Source organism: Vitis riparia, chromosome 17 (assembly GCF_004353265.1).
Source record: "Vitis riparia cultivar Riparia Gloire de Montpellier isolate 1030 chromosome 17, EGFV_Vit.rip_1.0, whole genome shotgun sequence".
NCBI classification, from domain to species: domain Eukaryota; kingdom Viridiplantae; phylum Streptophyta; class Magnoliopsida; order Vitales; family Vitaceae; genus Vitis; species Vitis riparia.
The window spans coordinates 2,127,710-2,146,304 of NC_048447.1; the positions used below are offsets into that span (position 1 = coordinate 2,127,710).

General features: G+C 43.6%; 1 protein-coding gene and 1 pseudogene across 1 annotated transcript; both read right to left on the reverse strand.

Moving 5' to 3' along the window:
• Nucleotides 1-10,467: 10,467 nt before the first annotated feature.
• Nucleotides 10,468-13,551, reverse strand: LOC117904499 (annotated as a pseudogene).
• Nucleotides 13,552-13,731: 180 nt separating this feature from the next.
• LOC117904796 lies at nt 13,732-16,017 on the reverse strand. Its single transcript, XM_034817558.1, has one exon. The coding sequence runs from the start codon at nt 16,015-16,017 to the stop codon at nt 13,732-13,734; it is 2,286 nt and encodes a 761-aa protein (XP_034673449.1).
• Between the last annotated feature and the right edge of the window lie 2,578 nt (nt 16,018-18,595).

The window sequence follows — 18,595 nt, forward strand, 5'->3', positions numbered from 1 at the left end:
GTTATGAGTTCCGGACCTGACATACATATTCGAGCCTCATTCTTCACTCTTCATTGTGATATTTTCCACTTGGACATCATTTCATCACTATTTTCCAATATCACATATCACCTCTTGTGATATTCGTTCTCTGTCTTTTCTTTCATCATTGCTTACTCGACATTATCCGTATTTCACCTTGAGTGGTGGTTTCTCACACGTCATTGCATGGAGGATTGTCACGTTCTTTCCCCCATTCACCTTATGGGCAGTGGTCCAGAGATCTTATTTTTGAGAGGTTGTCTTGTTAGTGAGGATTCATGTTACATCAGTACATGGGGAGAGTTTATTCATTTAGCTATGTATTTCATGGGATATCATTTACTATTGATCAGAGTACGCGCAAAAAAAAAAATGATGATAACGCATTATTCATCATATCATTCTTCATTGGGCATGTGTATGGACGTGCCAGGTTGCTTCATTGAGTTCATATGATAGAGAGAGTTCGTATGAGAGCTTCTTTCTGAGATTCTATTTTGGTATATTTTGGGTGAGAGTATGAGTCGCCCATTCGATTTTTATGAGAGAGACGAGCGACATTTTCTTTAGTATCTCTGGATCTTTACTTTATCCATCATTCTATCCATTTTGGATGTGACTACTTTCCATGCTTTGATGTGGGCCGACCATCACTCATTTTTCTATCTCTTCGCCTTCTACTATCTTTATTTTTTATTTTATTCCTCCGTTTCACCCTACTTCATCTTTTCTCATTCTGCTTGATGTTTGACTTAGGTTTGGTACACACACATCATACTTGTTTATTCGATGTGTCCATTCATTTATCATCACTTTTCGTGTGGGGACCCCTAGGTCCAGGACTCATGACTATTCTATTCATTGCATTTCATGCACGAGGGGTATGGGGATTATATCATTGGGATCTTTGAGCCTAGTTTCCTTTCATTTCTTTCACCCTATTACCTTAGCCTACGTTATGTCCCGTGTCTGAAGACCACCCTGAGGCCATTACTTCACATTGTGTTTGACAGCTCACACATGGTCAATACTCGTGCTTGGTCGGAGATTATTTCTCGGAGCATGGAGGATGGGGGGTTGAGATGATGATTTACACTGGGACATACCCCCCTTTATCGGTGATGGATTTTCAGAGGTGACGTTATCTACACTAGGGCATACCTCGCTCATCGATGACGATTTCTTAGTGGGATGGCGCTTTGCACTGAGGCATAGTCAATTTGTTTCTTCATTTGGTTTATGATGGATTAGGAGTTGTGGGATGACCCTACACTGGGGCATAGCCCTTTCAGAGAGCGTTTTTATTGGAGATACAATCACTTTACTCAATATTCTACATTGGGACACATTCTAGTCATTGATGGTTGATTTTTGAGATGACGTTTTATTTGAGGCGTAGCCCTCTCATTGGTGATGGACTTTGATTTTTCATTGGAGCATAGTCACCCTATCAGATCCTGTATACTGGGGCATGTCCATCTTTTGGAGGTAGATCAGATTGGTTCTTGACATTGGAGCATTTGACGAGTGATATGGAGATCATTGGATTATTTCATGTTGTCTTCATTGCATACTGGGGCATAGCCGCCTAGTTGGATGTTTTGACATCGAGATTTGACTTCTTGTTTGTGATTACTGCTTTTCAATGGATTATGGAGCTATTGATACCTCGGGTTTAGTCTTCTCGGCATACTTGGACAATCTCAGATATATACCTTTCATCTCGTACTCAGACATTTCACCCTGGATACTTTCATGCCTTCTATCATACCAGAGCCTGATTATCACCTTATTTTATCCTACACATCCCACCGTGACACACGACCTCACCTCTATCTCGATTAGGAGGAGACGTAGATCAGTCCTCGATCACCTTGGTTGTGTTTTCATACATCTTTTGGACTTTAGGCTCAACATCTTCCATGATAGCAGGGCCTGACAGATTGCCGATCTATTAGTGATGATGTCTTCATTTTGATAGTTGGCATGTTGACTGTTGATTTGTTTTCCCTTTGCATTTTGAGCACTGATCATTATTATTGTTATTCACCAGTTAGTTTTGTTTTGTCAACATGGTGTCATGATACATGGTCCTGTTTGGCATTACCTATCTGAGGTTGGACATTTTCATTACATGATGGATGAGCATATTTCAGAGTACAGTAGTTTTGAGACATTGTATATCTCAGTCTGTTCATTGTCACATACTGGGGCATACCATCCTTCCCTGGATCACTAGACCTTCCATAGGTTTCATTCACTTTTCGATCTAGTTGTTAACCCCTGCGAGTTGCATACTGGGGCATACCCTCCTTTCCTAAGATTATCGGACCTTTCACAGGCTTCATTATCTTTTGACCTAGTTGTCGATCCTCATGAGTTGTCATACTGAGGCATATCCCCTCCGACCGAGTTTGTTTGCATCATTATCTGAGTCATCCTTTGGTTTTGGGTCACTTGATCAGGTCATTCATCTTATCAGTTTGAGTTTAAGTCGGACCCGCACCTATATCGATCGGCCATCTCCTTGTCAGTGTCAGTTCAGTTTCTAGGACCGCACCTATATCAATCGGTCATCATCTTATCAGTTTGAGCTTGAGTCGGGGCCGCACCTATATCGATCGACCATCTCCTTGTCTTGTCAGTTTAGTTTCTGGGACCGCACCTATATCGATCGGTCATTGTCTTGTCAGTTAGAGTTCGGGGCCGCACCTATATTGATCGACCATCTCCTTGTCATATCAGTTTGTGTTTCTGGGACCGCACCTATATCGATCGATCATTCATCGTGTTAGTTTGAGTCGGGGTCACACCTATATCGATTGGCCATCTCCTTGTCATGTCAGTTCAGTTTCTGGGACCGCACCTATCGATCGGTCATTGTCTTGTCAGTTAGAGTTCGGGGTCGCACCTATATCGATCGACCATCTCCTTGTCATGTCAGTTTGTGTTTCTGGGACCACACCTATATCAATCGGTCATTGTCTTGTCAGTTAGAGTTCGGGGCCGCACCTATATCGATCGGCCATGTTCCTATCACTTTTTCGTGTCAGTTCGAGTCGGGGCCGCACCTATATCGATCATCCATCTCCTTGTCATGTTAGTTCAGTTTCTGGGGTCACACCTATATCGATCGATCCATCTTACCAGTTTGAGTTTGAGTTTTCGAGTCAGGACCGCACCTATATCGATCAGTCATTGTCTTGTCAGTTAGAGTTCGGGGCCGCACCTATATCGATCGGCCATCTCCTTGTCATGTCAGTTTGTGTTTCTGGGACCGCACCTATATCGATCGGTCATTGTCTTGTCAGTTAGAGTTCGGGGCCGCACTTATATCGATCGGCCATGTTCCTATCACTTTTTGTGTCAGTTCGAGTCGGGGCCGCACCTATATCGATCGGCCATCTCCTTGTCATGTTAGTTCAGTTTCTGGGACCGCACCTATATCAATCGGTCATCATCTTATCAGTTCAGTTTGAGTCGAGGCCGCACCTATATCGATCGGTCATTTTCTGTGTCAGTTTGAGTCGGGACCGCACCTATATCAATCGGTCATCATCTTATCAGTTCAGTTTGAGTCGGGGCCGCACCTATATCGATCGGCCACCTCCTTGTCATGTTAGTTCAGTTAGAGTTTGGGGCTGCACCTATATGGATCGATCATCATCTTATCAGTTTGAGTTTGAGTTTTTGAGTCAGGACCGCACCTATATCAATCGGTCATTTTCCATGTCAATTTGTGTTTTCGGGACCGCACCTATATCGATCGGTCATCATCTTGTCAGTTTGGGTTTTTTATTTTCGGGACTGCACCTATATCGATCAGTCATTCATCGTATCAGTCTGAGTCGGGGCCGCACCTATATCAATTGGCCATGTTCCTATCACTTTTCATGTTCACTTTGTTTCGGGACCGCACCCATATCGATCGGTCATTCATCTTATTAGTTCAGTTCGACGTACAGGGTCTTTGTTCAGTATGACATTCAGAGTCACATCTTCAGTTTTGGCATTTAGAGCCATTGTGCATACTCATCCAGGCATTTTTGGGTCATCATGTATCATCCATTTTGGGCATTTAGAGTCACTTTCCTCACCTGGCTACTCTGGTGCTTATTGCTTGATTTGTCATTGCTCTTCTAGACTTCCCCTTCCACTGCACATGACATAGTTCTTTGAGTTCGTGACGCATATTTCGGTCATATTGTTGGGCACCCTACACTTGGCATCCTCATATAGTCCACATAGGGCAGTCTCCTTTAGACGCGTTTTGTCCGTACTCTAGGGTGGTTCGACCGTTACTCATCTTTGACATCGATCTTCAAATCACTTTTGGAGAAGTCTTAGAGGGACCCCGAATCCTTAGTGTGGCTTCAAAGGCATTTTGGGACATCATTTTGTTTTAGGATTAGAGCCTTTGTTCATTTGTTGGCCTGAGTGAGTTCGTGTTTCACTAGTGTCCCATTGGGGGTCTCCTCTATTCTTCGGTAGAGTTCACTTCATTCCACTCACTATTCACACTTTCTTTTCATTCCGGTGTTCATATTCCTTACACTCATGAACTCTACCGAAGAGGGGCATATTTGTAGACCCCCGTTTGGGATTCATTATACCTCATTTTTCCTACAGGTCATCTTTGCAGGTGGAAGGCTCTCAAAGTGTCACATGCTGTCTCCTGATTGACTGGTAAGGAATCACAATAGTGCTTTTGAAGAAGCAACCAAAAGGAGACACGTGACAAGGAACCTGCAGGAGCGTATTCTTTCTATTATGGAGAGGGCCAGTTGCCAGAGGTGGGAGACCTATTTTCTTCAAGCTAGCTACATGAAACACGTGCCGGAGCAGCTGACCGTGGCCATGGTGTTAGTTGGGATGGTGACCAGCTGGGTAAGGAATAGGAGAGCAGTTGGGAAAGAAAAAGGACACCAAGAAAGAAATGAAGGGGGAAGACAGAATGAGAAAAAAGGGAAAAACATTTTTTAAGAGGAGGCTCTGAAAAAAGCTCTTTTTGGTCTTCGTAACGCAGAGCTGGGTTTTAGTGAGTGAGGGGAGGAGAGCATTCGAGTTTTCCTGGTGTTTGGCTGGAGATATTTGAAAAGGAGGGGATACACCAAGAAAAGAAAGGAATGGAGAAAAAAAAAAAAAAAGAATAGAGGAGAGTTCGGAGAGTTCGGAGAGTAGCCTTTGGAAAAGGGGTCCTGATCTAGGCATCTTCCAAAAGGGTCATAAAAACAGGGCTCGAAGTCAGGCAAGCTTCCATCTGCAAGGAAGCTTTTCAGGTATGGACCCTGTTCATTATCTTCTCTATTTTGTTTTTGGATATCAATAAGATTCTATTTTGGTGTTTGGATGCGAGCATCGAAGATTTTATTATGTTCTTATGGAATCTGAGTTCGTTTGCCTCCATGTTGTGCTTGATTTCTAACTTGGCTTTCAACTTGTTTACACCGACTATATTAAACTGCTCTCCTCTGTTTCTTGATTGTTTGCGGGTTATCCTCGATGCCTGGAGTATACTTACTCATTCTCTCTGTTCTGGAAAATTTTGAGAAAAGATTCATCACATGCTTTTGATTTGTGGGGTCGTGCCTGCATTTCTTTTTATTTATTTATTTATTTATCATTCCATCCGGGAAAGAATTCTGTCCAACCGGCACTCCCACCTTCTCCGGATGTCTCACATCCGGAATTCTGTCCGCCGACGTCCCACCTTCTCCAGATTTCTCACATCCGGAACTTTGTCCGCCGACGTCCCACCTTCTCCAGATGTCTCATATCCGGAATTGTGTCCGCCGACGTCCCACCTTCTCCGGATGTCTCACATCCGGAATTCTGTCCAGCTGAAAATTCAGATTCCCCGGGCAGCTCGACTCGTTAGACACTCGCGATTCGCCGGATCCATTTCCGCCCGCAATCTTCCGCTCCTCTTGATTTTAATAGGCATGAATGTTTTCTTTTATAATTCCGGAATAATGGAATATGTGATATTAATTCATGCAAAATAAATGGGTTTTGGTAAGAGCCCGATATATGTGACTTTATAATTGATTGATTTAGTTGCCATGCGCGATTGTTTCTATTCTGTCCTATGACATGCTTGAAATTATTCTTTAATTGTGCACTAACCTCACTTTTTGATAGCGCATTGTGGCTCGTCACCCAAGTACGTATATATTCTCATTCTAGTATTTCTATATGCATGTTTTGATTTTCATATGTGTATGATAGTTCTAGGTACTCACTGTTTTACTCGTCCATTGTCATGATTGCTTCATTTTATTAGTAGAGACCCAACTTTAGGGACTTAAAGGGGTGTTACGGTCTTTACCGTACCTTCCCGATAAGTAACCTGACCCCCGAACCCGATCCGGTTTTTCGCAGACCGTCTTTTCCAAAATAAGGAGTCACACTTATGGTTTTTCTTTCTTATTTTGTTTACCCTTTAAAAATAAAACAAAAATAAGTGGCAACTCGGAGTCATTTTTCTTAATCAATTAAAATCAAATTTTCAAATAAAAATCGAGCTCGCCATCGAGTGGGAAACGCATGAACGAAAATGCGGGGTCCACAGGTTAATTTTGGCGTTTTTAAAATAGTAGGATAATAGGGTCTTTTAATTTTGTCAAAATATAAATTAATCTTCCAATGCAATTTTCAACTTTGAAGAAGCTCTCGCAAATGGGCCTTTAGGTCTCTACAAGTTCTATCTACTAAGTTTGGCAAAAGTGGAGGCAATAAGAGGACTAGAAAGTGGGTGAATGTCAATTCAAATTAAATTTTGTTGCAGGCGTTGGGCCCATATGAATACACTGATCGTAGAAAATAGAGACACGATCCTTTCGGTTTGACTGTGAGTGCATTGAGTAAGTGGTAAGAGGTTAGACATAAGTCACTTTTCTTTCTGGAAGATTCAAATGGAATTTTAATTTTGAGATTCTTGGAATTAGGTCATTTTGTATTTAGTACAGTCTCTGAGAATGAAAAGTGTAGAAACGTTAAGAATTTTTTTTTAATTTTTTTATAAAAATTAATTATTTAATAGAATTTTAATAATCATTTTAAAAACCTAAAAAAAAAACCCTTAAAAGTATTTTTAAATGCTTCTTCTAACATTTCTTTTTGTCCAGTATCACATTAGTAAAAAAGATTTCAAAATACTTCATTCTCGATTTAAATATTAATTGACATCTAAATATGAAAAAATAATATAAGATGAAAATGAGACCTATTTTAGTAAATGGCTTTTGATTAGGTAGCATTTTTAATATGGGTTTAGTAAGTAATTGTTGAAGACCACTCTCCCATTTACGTACAGGCGTTAATCTCCAATGCATTCGCAGGTTCATGTTTTTCCTACACATTGAATGACAAGTCTATCGTCATCTCCCATGAACATTAGGGTTTTGCATGCACCTTCTTTACGACTTTTACATTTTAGTTAATTAAAAGTTGAACAAAAAGTTGAAATCATATATAAAGATGCAACAATTTCCGTCAAGTGTTTTATTATCAAACCTTAAAGCCCAAGCAACTGGTTGGAAAGAAACCCATCTTGTTGAGGCCTCATATTCCCAATGATCCACGTAGTTGCCAAATGGATGGACGTACGATCTCAACTAATATGAATTCCTGATTCAGCTGTTCTTGCAAAAGGCGCCCGGACAGGGTGTCCGGACACACCCTCCGATGGTTTTGTCAGCCATGAAAAGAGAGATAAGAGAAGATGGCACAGTTGGCCTTTTACTAGGTATTGAAAGGCTTACCTTCTCCTTTGCGCGAAGGTTTGTATATATAGTATTTGGAAATTCTCTCTCCTCCATAAATGATGGAAGGCTTTTTGGTTTACCATGATGCCACTAGGTGGTGGCAGGGACATCCTCATCCTATGAACGACTGTCAGAGATCGTGAGAAGTGACTTGCTGTCACTTCTGTCTTTTCACTCTGTAGGCACTGGGATATGATTTGTGATAGGCTGTCAGAATGACGTGGTGAGGCATGCTTGGCTTGGCTAGTGATCTGGATGAACATATCCGGGTAGAATATGAAAGGTCGCCGGATGAGTAATGGCGGTGGTCCGGATAGGATGTTTTGCGATTTTCGGGTAGAATATGAAAGGTCACCGGATGAGTAATGGTGGTGGTCCGGATAGAATGTTTTGCGAGTCCCGTGTGCTTCTTTATTTCAGGGGTCCGGATAGGAAAGCGTGCCACATGTACTTTTGGGGAAATCCGGATGTGGATACTTCGGATAGGGTCACATGCCATGTATCGTCAGGGGACGCGTGCCACGTGTCATCAGGGATGGGTCCCTACAATGCCCCCCTTTTTAACTTGTCGATTTTGCTTTTAGCAAAAATGGGCGGGTTAAAAAAGAATGATTGCCTTTTGAAACCGAAGTTTTGCTTTTTGCGCTCATTGGACCACGTGGCGAGCGGGGACGAAGAGACAGGAGAGCATTTATGGCGAGCCGCCGTCTCTGGGTATTCCCTAGGCAATGTGTCGGTTTAATGATAGCTTTTGCTAAACGTTTGGAATACCGAGGGGCTGTCTCTTATAAATAGCAGCCTGTGGCCTCCCTTTGCTTTTTCTTACTGCATTTTCTCTGTTATTGCTTCTTCTGCCTTCTGTGTGTCTTCATTTGTGAGTGTTCCGGCAGCATTCAGGTCGTGACGGTGACTGCATTTGCGATTTTCGACCCTGCTTTCCAGTTTACACTTGGTACGCATCTCTATCCTGGTTTCTCTCCTTCTTGTATCCTCTTTTCTTGGTTTGCTTTTGATTTGCTTGGGGAAGCTGTTTGGGCGACTGACTGTTGATGTTAGCTTCTAGGGCTTCTTTTTGCGTTTTGGTTGTATTCGGATTTTCTATTGCCCCCCTGCGCTTTTTGGTGGGGTATTGAATCTCCTGTGGGGTAGGTTTTGGGGTTTTGTGGGGTCGATTCTGTTTATTTGACTTGTTGGATTCTTTCCATGCAGATTCTGCTTCATCTTTAGGCTAAAAAATGTCTGCTACCAAGGAAGTTACTTCACCTCGCCCGTCTGGTGATGCTTGGGCTGAGAAATCTGTGGAAAAATTGAACGTGAAGGAATTTTGCGATCGGTTTTGTATTCCCAATGGTGTGTCTGTGGAACTTTTTGATGGAGAGGGCGTGTTGCCTGAGAAACCGGAAGATAACGCAATCTTTTTACCAAGGAGCAGTTCAATGCTGGACTCCGGTTCCCGCTCCCGTCTCTGGTCAAGGAATTTCTGGATTTCACCCAGATTCCTCCAGTGTATGCACATCCCAACATGATTCGGGTGCTGATGGGGTGCAGCATCCTGAGTATGTTGTTTAATTTGTACCTCTCACTACTGGAGGTTCTCTTCGTTTATTCGATCAAGAAGGTGAAGAGTAATATCTTTAGCTTCGTCGCCAGCCTTCCATCTCTGCAACTGGTGACCAACCTACCGGACTCGAATAAAAAGGCCGCCAAGGGACAGGTGCTGGTCAAGGGCGTATGGGCAGGCTTGGCGGAGCATCCGGAGGAGGAATCACTTTCCAATGCCACCTTGGAGGGGAGTCTTTTTTATGATGCCACTTTCAACTCTGCTAGCCCTTTTAGCTACGCGGAGATGGAAGAGAAGCTAAAACAGATTCCTTCCGGCTCTGAGGTTGGAGTGCCTTCAGCCAAGATGTTCGAGACAGTAGAGATGGTATAATTTGTGTCTTGATTTCTTTGTCGTGTTGATACGTTTGCCACATGGTTTGTAACTTGGTCTTTCTTTGTTTTGAGTATTTTTCTACAGCTGGTGAGTGGCCTTCGCGGCATGGCTCAACAACGTGATCTTCTTTCTGAGCTGCTAGAGACTGCTGATTACACAAAATCCTTCGTGTCTCAGCGAAAGAGCGATGAAGAGAAGTTGCGTTTGAGACTGGAGCAGGCTGAAGCCAGTTCATCTACTGCTCGAGAGGAGAACGAGGTTCTTCGAGAGGAACTTGCTGAGGCAAAGAGCCGGGAGGATTTTATGGAAGCCCGCCTTTTTGAGACGGAGGATGAGATGGCTCTTTTGAGGAGGGAGGTAAGGCAACTCCGGACAGAGGTGTCCATTGAGAAGAGGCAAAGAGAAGGGTTGCAGTTGCGTTTATCAGCGCAAAAAGAAGAACTGGAGGGTGAGTTTGCTGCGGAAAGGGAGGAACTTGAAGCGAAGTACCAGAAGCAAGTTGATGAAATGTACTTCTTTGGCTATCGCTGCTGTATGAAGAAGCATGGAATCAAACGGGATGTCCCTTCAATTCCTCCGGGTGAAGAGGAGAAGCTGCGCCGCAAACCTGCTCAATGAGGCTCCTTTCTTTTTGTAAAAGAATTTTTACTGCTATCTTCTCTTTGTACTTTGTAGTCCGGAGACGTTTTGTATGTGATTCTTTTAAGTATCAATAAAATATACTTCTTCACTTTGTCTCATCCTTTATTGGTAATACTGCTTTAGATTAGATACATTCCATGGTCGCTGCAACGGGGTTCCATCTAGTTTTTGTAGATGATAGGCTCCACTTTCACTTGCTTTAGACACCATGTAGGGGCCTTCCCAGTTGGCTTGGAATTTTCCTGCTCCTATGTCAGCAGTGTTTTCAAAAACTTTTCTAAGGACCAGCGTACCATTTTTGAAGCTTCTGGGCCTTACTTTGCGATTGTAGTGGGCTGATGCCCTCTGTTGATAATCTGCCATCTGGATGGCTGCAGTTTCTCTTACTTCGTCCGCCCAGTCTAAGTTTCTTCCTAACTCTGTATCTGCATCAGTCTCCCCTTCTACCTCGGTCCGGACAGTGGGCAAGCCTATTTCAGTAGGAATGATTGCGTCCATACCTTATGCGAGGGCGAAGGGAGTGTTTCCTGTTGGACGTCCGGGTGTGGTTCGATAAGCCCACAGGACACCGGGTAGCTCCTCCACCCATTTTCCTTTGGCTTGCTCGAGTCTTTTCTTTAAGGCAGTGATTAGCGTTTTGTTTGTGGCCTCCGCTTGACCATTGCTTTGGGGATATCGTGGCGTAGAGTATGAGTTCCGGATGTTTAGTTCTGAACAAAAATTCCGGAATGCGATACTATCGAACTGCGGGCCATTGTCTGCTATGATGGTCTGGGGGATTCCAAAGCGGCAGATGATGTTTTTCCATACAAACCTGGTGACATCTTTATCTTTGATGCTGGCATAGGCTTCAGCTTCTACCCACTTAGTGAAGTAATCTGTGGCTACAAGCAGGAATTTTTTCTGGGCAGGTGCGGCTGGTAGAGGTCCTACTATGTCCATGCCCCATTGTGCGAAGGGCCAGGGTCCTGAGATTGTTTTCAGTTCGCCTGACGGCATGTGTGGAATGGGGGCATGTCTTTGACATTTGTTGCATTTTTTAACATATGCTGCCGCATCCTTTTTCATCGTGGGCCAGTAATAACCTTGTGAATGGGCCCTGTGCGCCAGAGACCGACCTCCAGCATGATTTCCACATACTCCCTCGTGCAATTCGGCTAATACGTACAACAGCTCTGAATGATTTAGACATCTGAGGTAGGGACCTGTAAAGGATCGCTTGTACAGATGCTCCCCTATTAGGGTGAAGCGGGCGGCTTGCACCCGGATCTTGTGTGCTTGCTTAGTGTCTTCGGGCAGGGTGCCTGTCCGGAGGTACTCAATGATGGCTTTCATCCAGCCTTTGTCGTCTATTTTGCTTTCCTCAATGGTATGGCAAGTGGAGGTTTCAATGATGGAAGACTTGGCTTGCACATATATAGACAATAGTATAGCTTCTTTGATGGGAAGAGAAGCGGCTATGCCTGCTAGGGTGTCGGCGCGCGAGTTTTCAGTCCACCTGATTTTCTCAATCGTCCATTCGGCGAATCGCTGCAGGGTGTCCCTTACTTTGTTTAAGTATTGCGCCATGCGTGCATCCTTGGCTTCATATTCTTTCTGAACGTGTCTTACCACAAGTTGGGAATCGCTATAAATTCGGAGTTTTGAGACGGACAGAGCTAGCGCAAGGTCCAATCCAGCTAAGATGGCTTCATATTCTGCTTCATTGTTAGAGACGGGGAATCCCAGCCGGATGGCTTGCTCCAAATATTCTCCGGTTGGGGATTGCAACAGGAGTCCTACCCCGGATCCGGACGACCAGGAGGCCCCATCAACCCGCAAAGTCCACCATTGCTTTTCGGTTGGCTCTTCGTGTTGGATGGGCCTTCGGGAGTATTCCAGCACGAAGTCAGCCATGACTTGGCCTTTTATGGACAATCTGGGTTGGAACTCGATTCCAAATTCACTCAGTTCTATGGCCCATTGAAGCATTCTCCCGGTTAGATCCGGCTTGTGTAAGATATTACGAAGGGGTTGGTCAGTTAACACGACCACCGGGTGTGCTTGGAAATAGGGGCGGAGCTTCTGGGCGGCACTTCGAAGAGCTAAGGCTGTTAATTCCATCTTTGAATATCTTGTTTCTACATCTGCTAACGCTCTGCTGATGTAGTAGATGGGCTTCTGTTCCTTGGGTGATGGGCAGCGGAATAAGACAGCGCTAACTGCCCACTCTGAGACGGCCAGGTACATATACAATTTTTCTCTGGGGATGGGGCTGCTTAGGATGGGTGGTTGCATGAGGCGCTGCTTGATTTTTTCAAAAGCGTTTTGACAGCTGTTTGTCCATCCGCTTGGTCCTGCTTTGCGGATTGCCAGGAAGAAGGGTTGTAGCTCATCGGTGAAACGGGCTAGAAAACGCCCTAGGGCGACGAGCTTGCCTGTGAGGCGCTGTAATTCCTTCTTGTTCCTGGGGGGTGGTGTTTCTATGACTGCCTTGACTTGATCTGGGCTGACCTCTATCCCCCTTTGACTGACCATAAAGCCCAGGAATTTTCCAGCACTTACGCCAAAGGCGCATTTAGAAGGATTTAGCTTCATGTCAAACTTCCTTAGGAAGTAAAAAACTTCTTGTAAGTGGAGAACGTGCTCTTCTCGGGTTTTGCTTTTGACCACGATATCGTCGATATATACCTCTACTGTACGGCCGATTAGTGGTTTGAACATCTTTGTCATCAGTCTTTGATAAGTAGCGCCAGCATTTTTGAGGCCAAATGGCATAACTTTGTAACAATAAAGTCCGTGTGGCGTTATGAAAGCTGTCTTCTCTTGATCATCCGGGGCCATGGGGATTTGGTGGTATCCGAAGAAAGCGTCCAGGAAGGAGAGCATCCCTTGCCCGGCAGTGGAATCCACAATTTGATCTATTCGTGGCAAGGGGAAACTGTCTTTCGGACATGCTTTATTGAGGTTGGTGTAGTCCACGCAAACCCGCCATTTGCCTTCTTTTTTAGGTACCACTACTACATTTGCCAACCAGTCCGGGTAATCCACTTCTTTGATGAATCCGGCTTCCAGTAGCTTGTCGATCTCATTCCGGATGATTTCTTGTCTGTCCGGGTGGAAACGTCTAACCCTCTGCCGGATGGGTTTTGCTGTTGGTAACACGTTGAGCTTATGAGAGACTATTGATGGATGAATCCCCTTCATATCAGAATGCGCCCATGCGAAAATGTCATGGTTTTGTCGGAGGGCGTTTTGGATGTTCTGGGTTTCCTCAGGTGTTAAGAGGGAACTGATATGAGTAAGGTGAGCATCCTCTTCCGAGATTTGGATTGTTTGCAAGGGATCTGCTACCGGGGGATCTCTGTCTGCCAGGCACAGTGACTGCTATTGGTCGAGTGCGTGTGTGGACTCAGGGAGAGGTTCATTCTCTTGACTGGTCTCTGATTCTCTTGCTATCTGGTAGCATTGGCGAGCAGCTAGCTGACTGCCGTATAGGTTGATTTGCCCATCCTCAGTAAGAAAGCTTACCATCTGATGATACGTGGAGGGGATGGCTTTCATGCAATGCAGCCATGTGCGCCCCAAGATAATATTGAAGGGTGACAAATCTTGCACCACCGAAAATAGGACGTTGAGAGTGACTGGGCCAACTTGAACTGGTAGTACAATATCTCCTAAGGAAATAGTTGATGCCCCGTTGAATCCGGACAGGATTCTCCCAGGGTTTTCGAGACTGACTAAATTATGTCCCATGTGGCTTACGACTGATGCTTGTATCAGGTCAGCTGAACTGCCTGGGTCAACTAAGATGCGTCTTACATCGAATTTGTCTATCCCTAAGGATAGAATGAGGGCGTCGCGGTGCGGACGTAATATCCTTGTGGGGTCTACTGGTGGAAAAGTGATTGTTCCGTCTATGGGGTGAGGGCTTCCTCCGGTTATCCCAGGTCGGATGGAGTTGACGCGCTCACGCACCATTGCCTCTCGCAATAATTTTAGCCTCTTTCGTTTGGAATTAATCTCTTCATCCGACGGACCTCCATTGATGTAGTTTATAACGGCTTTGGGGGTGGCTGGAACCGTGGGGGCTCCAAAGTCGCGGTTCCGGGAGGCGTCTCTATCTCTGGCATCTGAGCGGAGGTATTGCCTTAAATGTCCCGCCTTTATAAGCTTTTCCACCAAATACTGGAGGCTTCTGCACGTCTCCGTAGTATGGCCATGCTCCTTGTGGTAAGCGCATTTTTTGCTGTGATCTCTCCTGGATGGGTCCGATTCGAGGGGTCTGGGCCACCTGAAATCGGACATGCTTTGGATCATAGGGAGTAGCTTCTCATAAGTTATAGAGAGTGGTGTGAGGGGTGGCATTTCCGGGCGGCCTGGCCCTTCTTGCCTCTGATCGGATGGCCTTGGCCTGTCTGGAAGTTTAACGCTTCCTTCTATACTCCCTTTGGATGGCTGCGCGGCAACCAATACTTGTTGGGTGGCTGCCCGTACGTCATCCTCAAGCATGGAATATTTGTTCGCACGTCGAAACAAATCGTCCATCGTCACGGGAGGTTTCTTAGCTAGTGATTCAAAAAATGGAGTGCCTGGACAGATGCTTCGCTTGAAGATCTGTAGGACAGCGTCCATGCTGCAAGCTTCCACTTGTAGGACGGCTTGGCCAAATCGTTTCACGAATTCCCTCAAGGATTCATTATCCTTCATTTTTATATTTTGCAAGGTGCTGATGTTCTGTTTATGCCAAGCGGAGCACAGGTATTGTCCTACGAAGGCTTCTGAAAGGTCTCTGAAGTTGTCCACCGAGTTAGGAGGTAGGCGATGAAACCATGAGAGGGTCTGGCCTTGTAGACTGGCAGGGAATACCTTGCACAGCAGCGGGTCGTTGCCTATATCGAGGGTCATGAGCTGCCGATAATGCATGATATGGTCGAAGGGGTCACTGCACCCATCGTACGTGGAGAACTTTGGTACGAGGAACCCCCTTGGGGGCTCGTAATGAATGATATGAGAGCAGAAAGGCGTGGAGAGCATGTCATCCAGCCTTTTGCTAATGGAGCCGATGGGTGGCTCATTCGGGGGATTTTTCCCAATGGATCGTACTGCTTGGTGCGGTGGAACGTTCTGCACCATGGGGGTGACCAAGGGGTCACGGTGCGAGAGAACGTTTTGTGGTATGGGGGTGACCGTAGGGTCATGGTACACTCCCCTTGTGGTGTTTGCTGGTGGCTTGGGCCTGCCAGGCTGCTGGGGTCCTAGTCTCGCGCGCATAGCGCCCGATAACTGGGATCTTCTGTCACGCCGTCTCTTTGACGAGAAATGGGTGGAATCTGAGCTTTCTTCACGGGGAGCTCGAGGCATGGGTGTGTGTGGCTCCTGCGGCCTAGTGTTATGTGCTTCAGGGATCACTTCCGCTGTTCCGGGGTAGATCGACTCCAGATGAGGCCTTGAGTTGGCTACTTGGCCTCTAGAGTGTTGACGACGGGATGGCCCCGTCGATGATGCCTGGATTCGCAATATTGCATTTTCCTCTCTTAACCTTGCCGTCTCCTGGAGGAGAGTTTGCAGTTGTCGCTCGCTTGCTAACTGCCTTCTTTCGATGGCTTGGCGCCATTCAGAATTGTCTTCTTCTCCTCTACCAGATGAGCGACTTTGGGAAGGCATGGCCATCTTTGCTAGTTACTGAATCAGCAAAAAAAGTGTTCCCACAGACGGCGCCAATGTTGAGGCCTCGTATTCCTAATGATCCACGTAGTTGCCAAATGGATGGACGTACGATCTCAACTGATATGAATTCCTGATTCAGCTATTCCTGCAAAAGGCGCCCGGACAGGGTCCGGACACACCCTCCGATGGTTTTGTCAGCCATGAAAAGAGAGATAAGAGAAGATGGCACAGTTGGCCTTTTACTAGGTATTGAAAGGCTTACCTTCTCCTTTGCGCGAAGGTTTGTATATATAGTATTTGGAAATTCTCTCTCCTCCATAAATGATGGAAGGCTTTTTGGTTTACCATGATGCCACTAGGTGGTGGCAGGGACATCCTCATCCTATGAACGGCTGTCAGAGATTGTGAGAAGTGACTTGCTGTCACTTCTGTCTTTTCACTCTGTAGGCACTGGGATATGATTTGTGATAGGATGTCAGAATGACGTGGTGAGGCATGCTTGGCTTGGCTAGTGATCTGGATGAACATATCCGGGTAGAATATGAAAGGTCGCCGGATGAGTAATGGAGGTGGTCCGGATAGGATGTTTTGCGATTTCCGGGTAGAATATGAAAGGTTGCCGGATGAGTAATGGCGGTGGTCCGGATAGGATGTTTTGCGAGTCCCGTGTGCTTCTTTATTTCAGGGGTCCGGATAGGAAAGCGCGCCACGTGTACTTTTGGGGAAATCCGGATGTGGATACTTCGGATAGGGTCACGTGCCATGTATCGTCAGGGGACGCGTGCCACGTGTCATCAGGGATGGGTCCCTACACATCTTATTTAGGAACTAATGACCAAAGGATCTACATTGCACTACTCAGCCTCCATGTCAGGCCATTTTGTGTTTTTTTTTTTTTTTTTTAAGGTTTTTTCTTGAAAAAAACCTTAATGTTATCGTGAAAATTCCTTTTTTTTTTTTTTTTTTTTTTAAGATGTGAGTAAAGAAGTCAATTTATAAGAGCCATTAATTTTTTGTTAAGAAGACCTTGATGATAGAAAAAGATGTTTTTTCTATATTTCTTTTTGTTTCATGATTCCTTATCCTATGTTTGTTCCTAAAAAGTATAAAAATAAAATAAAATATGAGAAAGTAATGAAAAAATACGTCATGGAGAAGAGAGAGAAAAAAATGTTAAGATTGTGTTTGGTTTTTAAAAAATAATAAAAAAAAATGTTAAAAAATTATGTTCATATATTTGGATAATACAAAAAATATACTGAAAAAATGAAAAGAAAAAAAAAACCTAAGTAGGAGGAAAAAGGTCAAAAAAATTACAATTTTTTAATTTAATGTTTCATTGAAAAGTTACTTTTCTTAAACAATTAAACATTCCTCATTTTTTTTTTTTTTTTTGAAAATGAGAAAAAAAAAAAAAAAAATCTTAACAGTTTTTCCTTTTTTTTTTTTCCTTAAGATTTCCCATAAACCGAGCATAGAATAAGGAAGAAAATAGTGAAATTGCCAAAAGATTTTCTTCTTTATTTTTCTTTAAAAAAATGGAAAAAGTGTATTTTAAAAAAAAAAATCAATTTTCTTTTTATGGACAACCAAATAAGAGAATAATTTTCTAATTTTCGCGTAACTTTTTATTTATTTATTTTTCTCTCATTGTAATAAGTCACACCCAACTGTATAAATATTGTTCACTCAAGGCCCAAAAGGATCCTCAGAACTTTAAAAGGTATCTACAAGATTAAGAGGAACTCATATTTATATAATATCAAGAAATTTCTCCCTTGGCCAATGTAGAACATTACAAACACCTCTCATACAAATGCAATATCCTTATTGTGTCTCATAGAATTCTAGGGTTAAACAAACAAACACCCCCCATAAGACCAAATAAACCCCCACACTAAGGTCGATGATCGACTTTGATACTATTTGTTGCCTACACCCAACCATATAAATATTGTTCACTCTAAACCCAAAAGGGTTCTTACGGCTTTAAAACGTATCTACATGATTAAGAAGAGTTCATACTTATATAGCATCAGAAACTTTTTTTTTTTTTTTTTCTTATCCAATGTGGGATATTACACTCATACTTTTTAGAAACAAAACATATTTTAAAAGTTTTTTTTTCCACAATTTTTCTTAAAAACAAGGTAAGGAAAGTTTTGGATAAAATTGATTTATTAATAATTTAATTTTCTTTTTCTCAAGATTGTTTATAAACCAACTTTCCTTTTTTTTCTATTTTATTTATCTCTAATTCCACAAATCAAACATAATTTTATGAATATCTTTAGTCTAACCAAACTTAGAGCTCATTTTAGAATAATTTCGATATATTATAAATGTTTCTAATGCTTTGACATATTTTCTTAAAAAAAATGAGGTACAAGGACCTACATCCAACCGTATAGATATTATCCATTCTAATCTCAAATAGGGTTCTCACAACTTTAAAACTCATAAATACGGTTAAAAGGAGTTCATACTTATATAACGTCAGGAACTTTATCTCTCTATCCAATGTGGGATATCACAAACATCCCTTCTCCCCCACCTCTTCATGTAAACATAATGTCCTTAT

Coding starts and splice junctions, on each gene's coding strand:
- LOC117904796 (XM_034817558.1), bottom strand. CDS start 16,017: ATGGCCATGCCTTCCCAAAGTCGCTCATCTGGTAGAGGAGAAGAAGAC.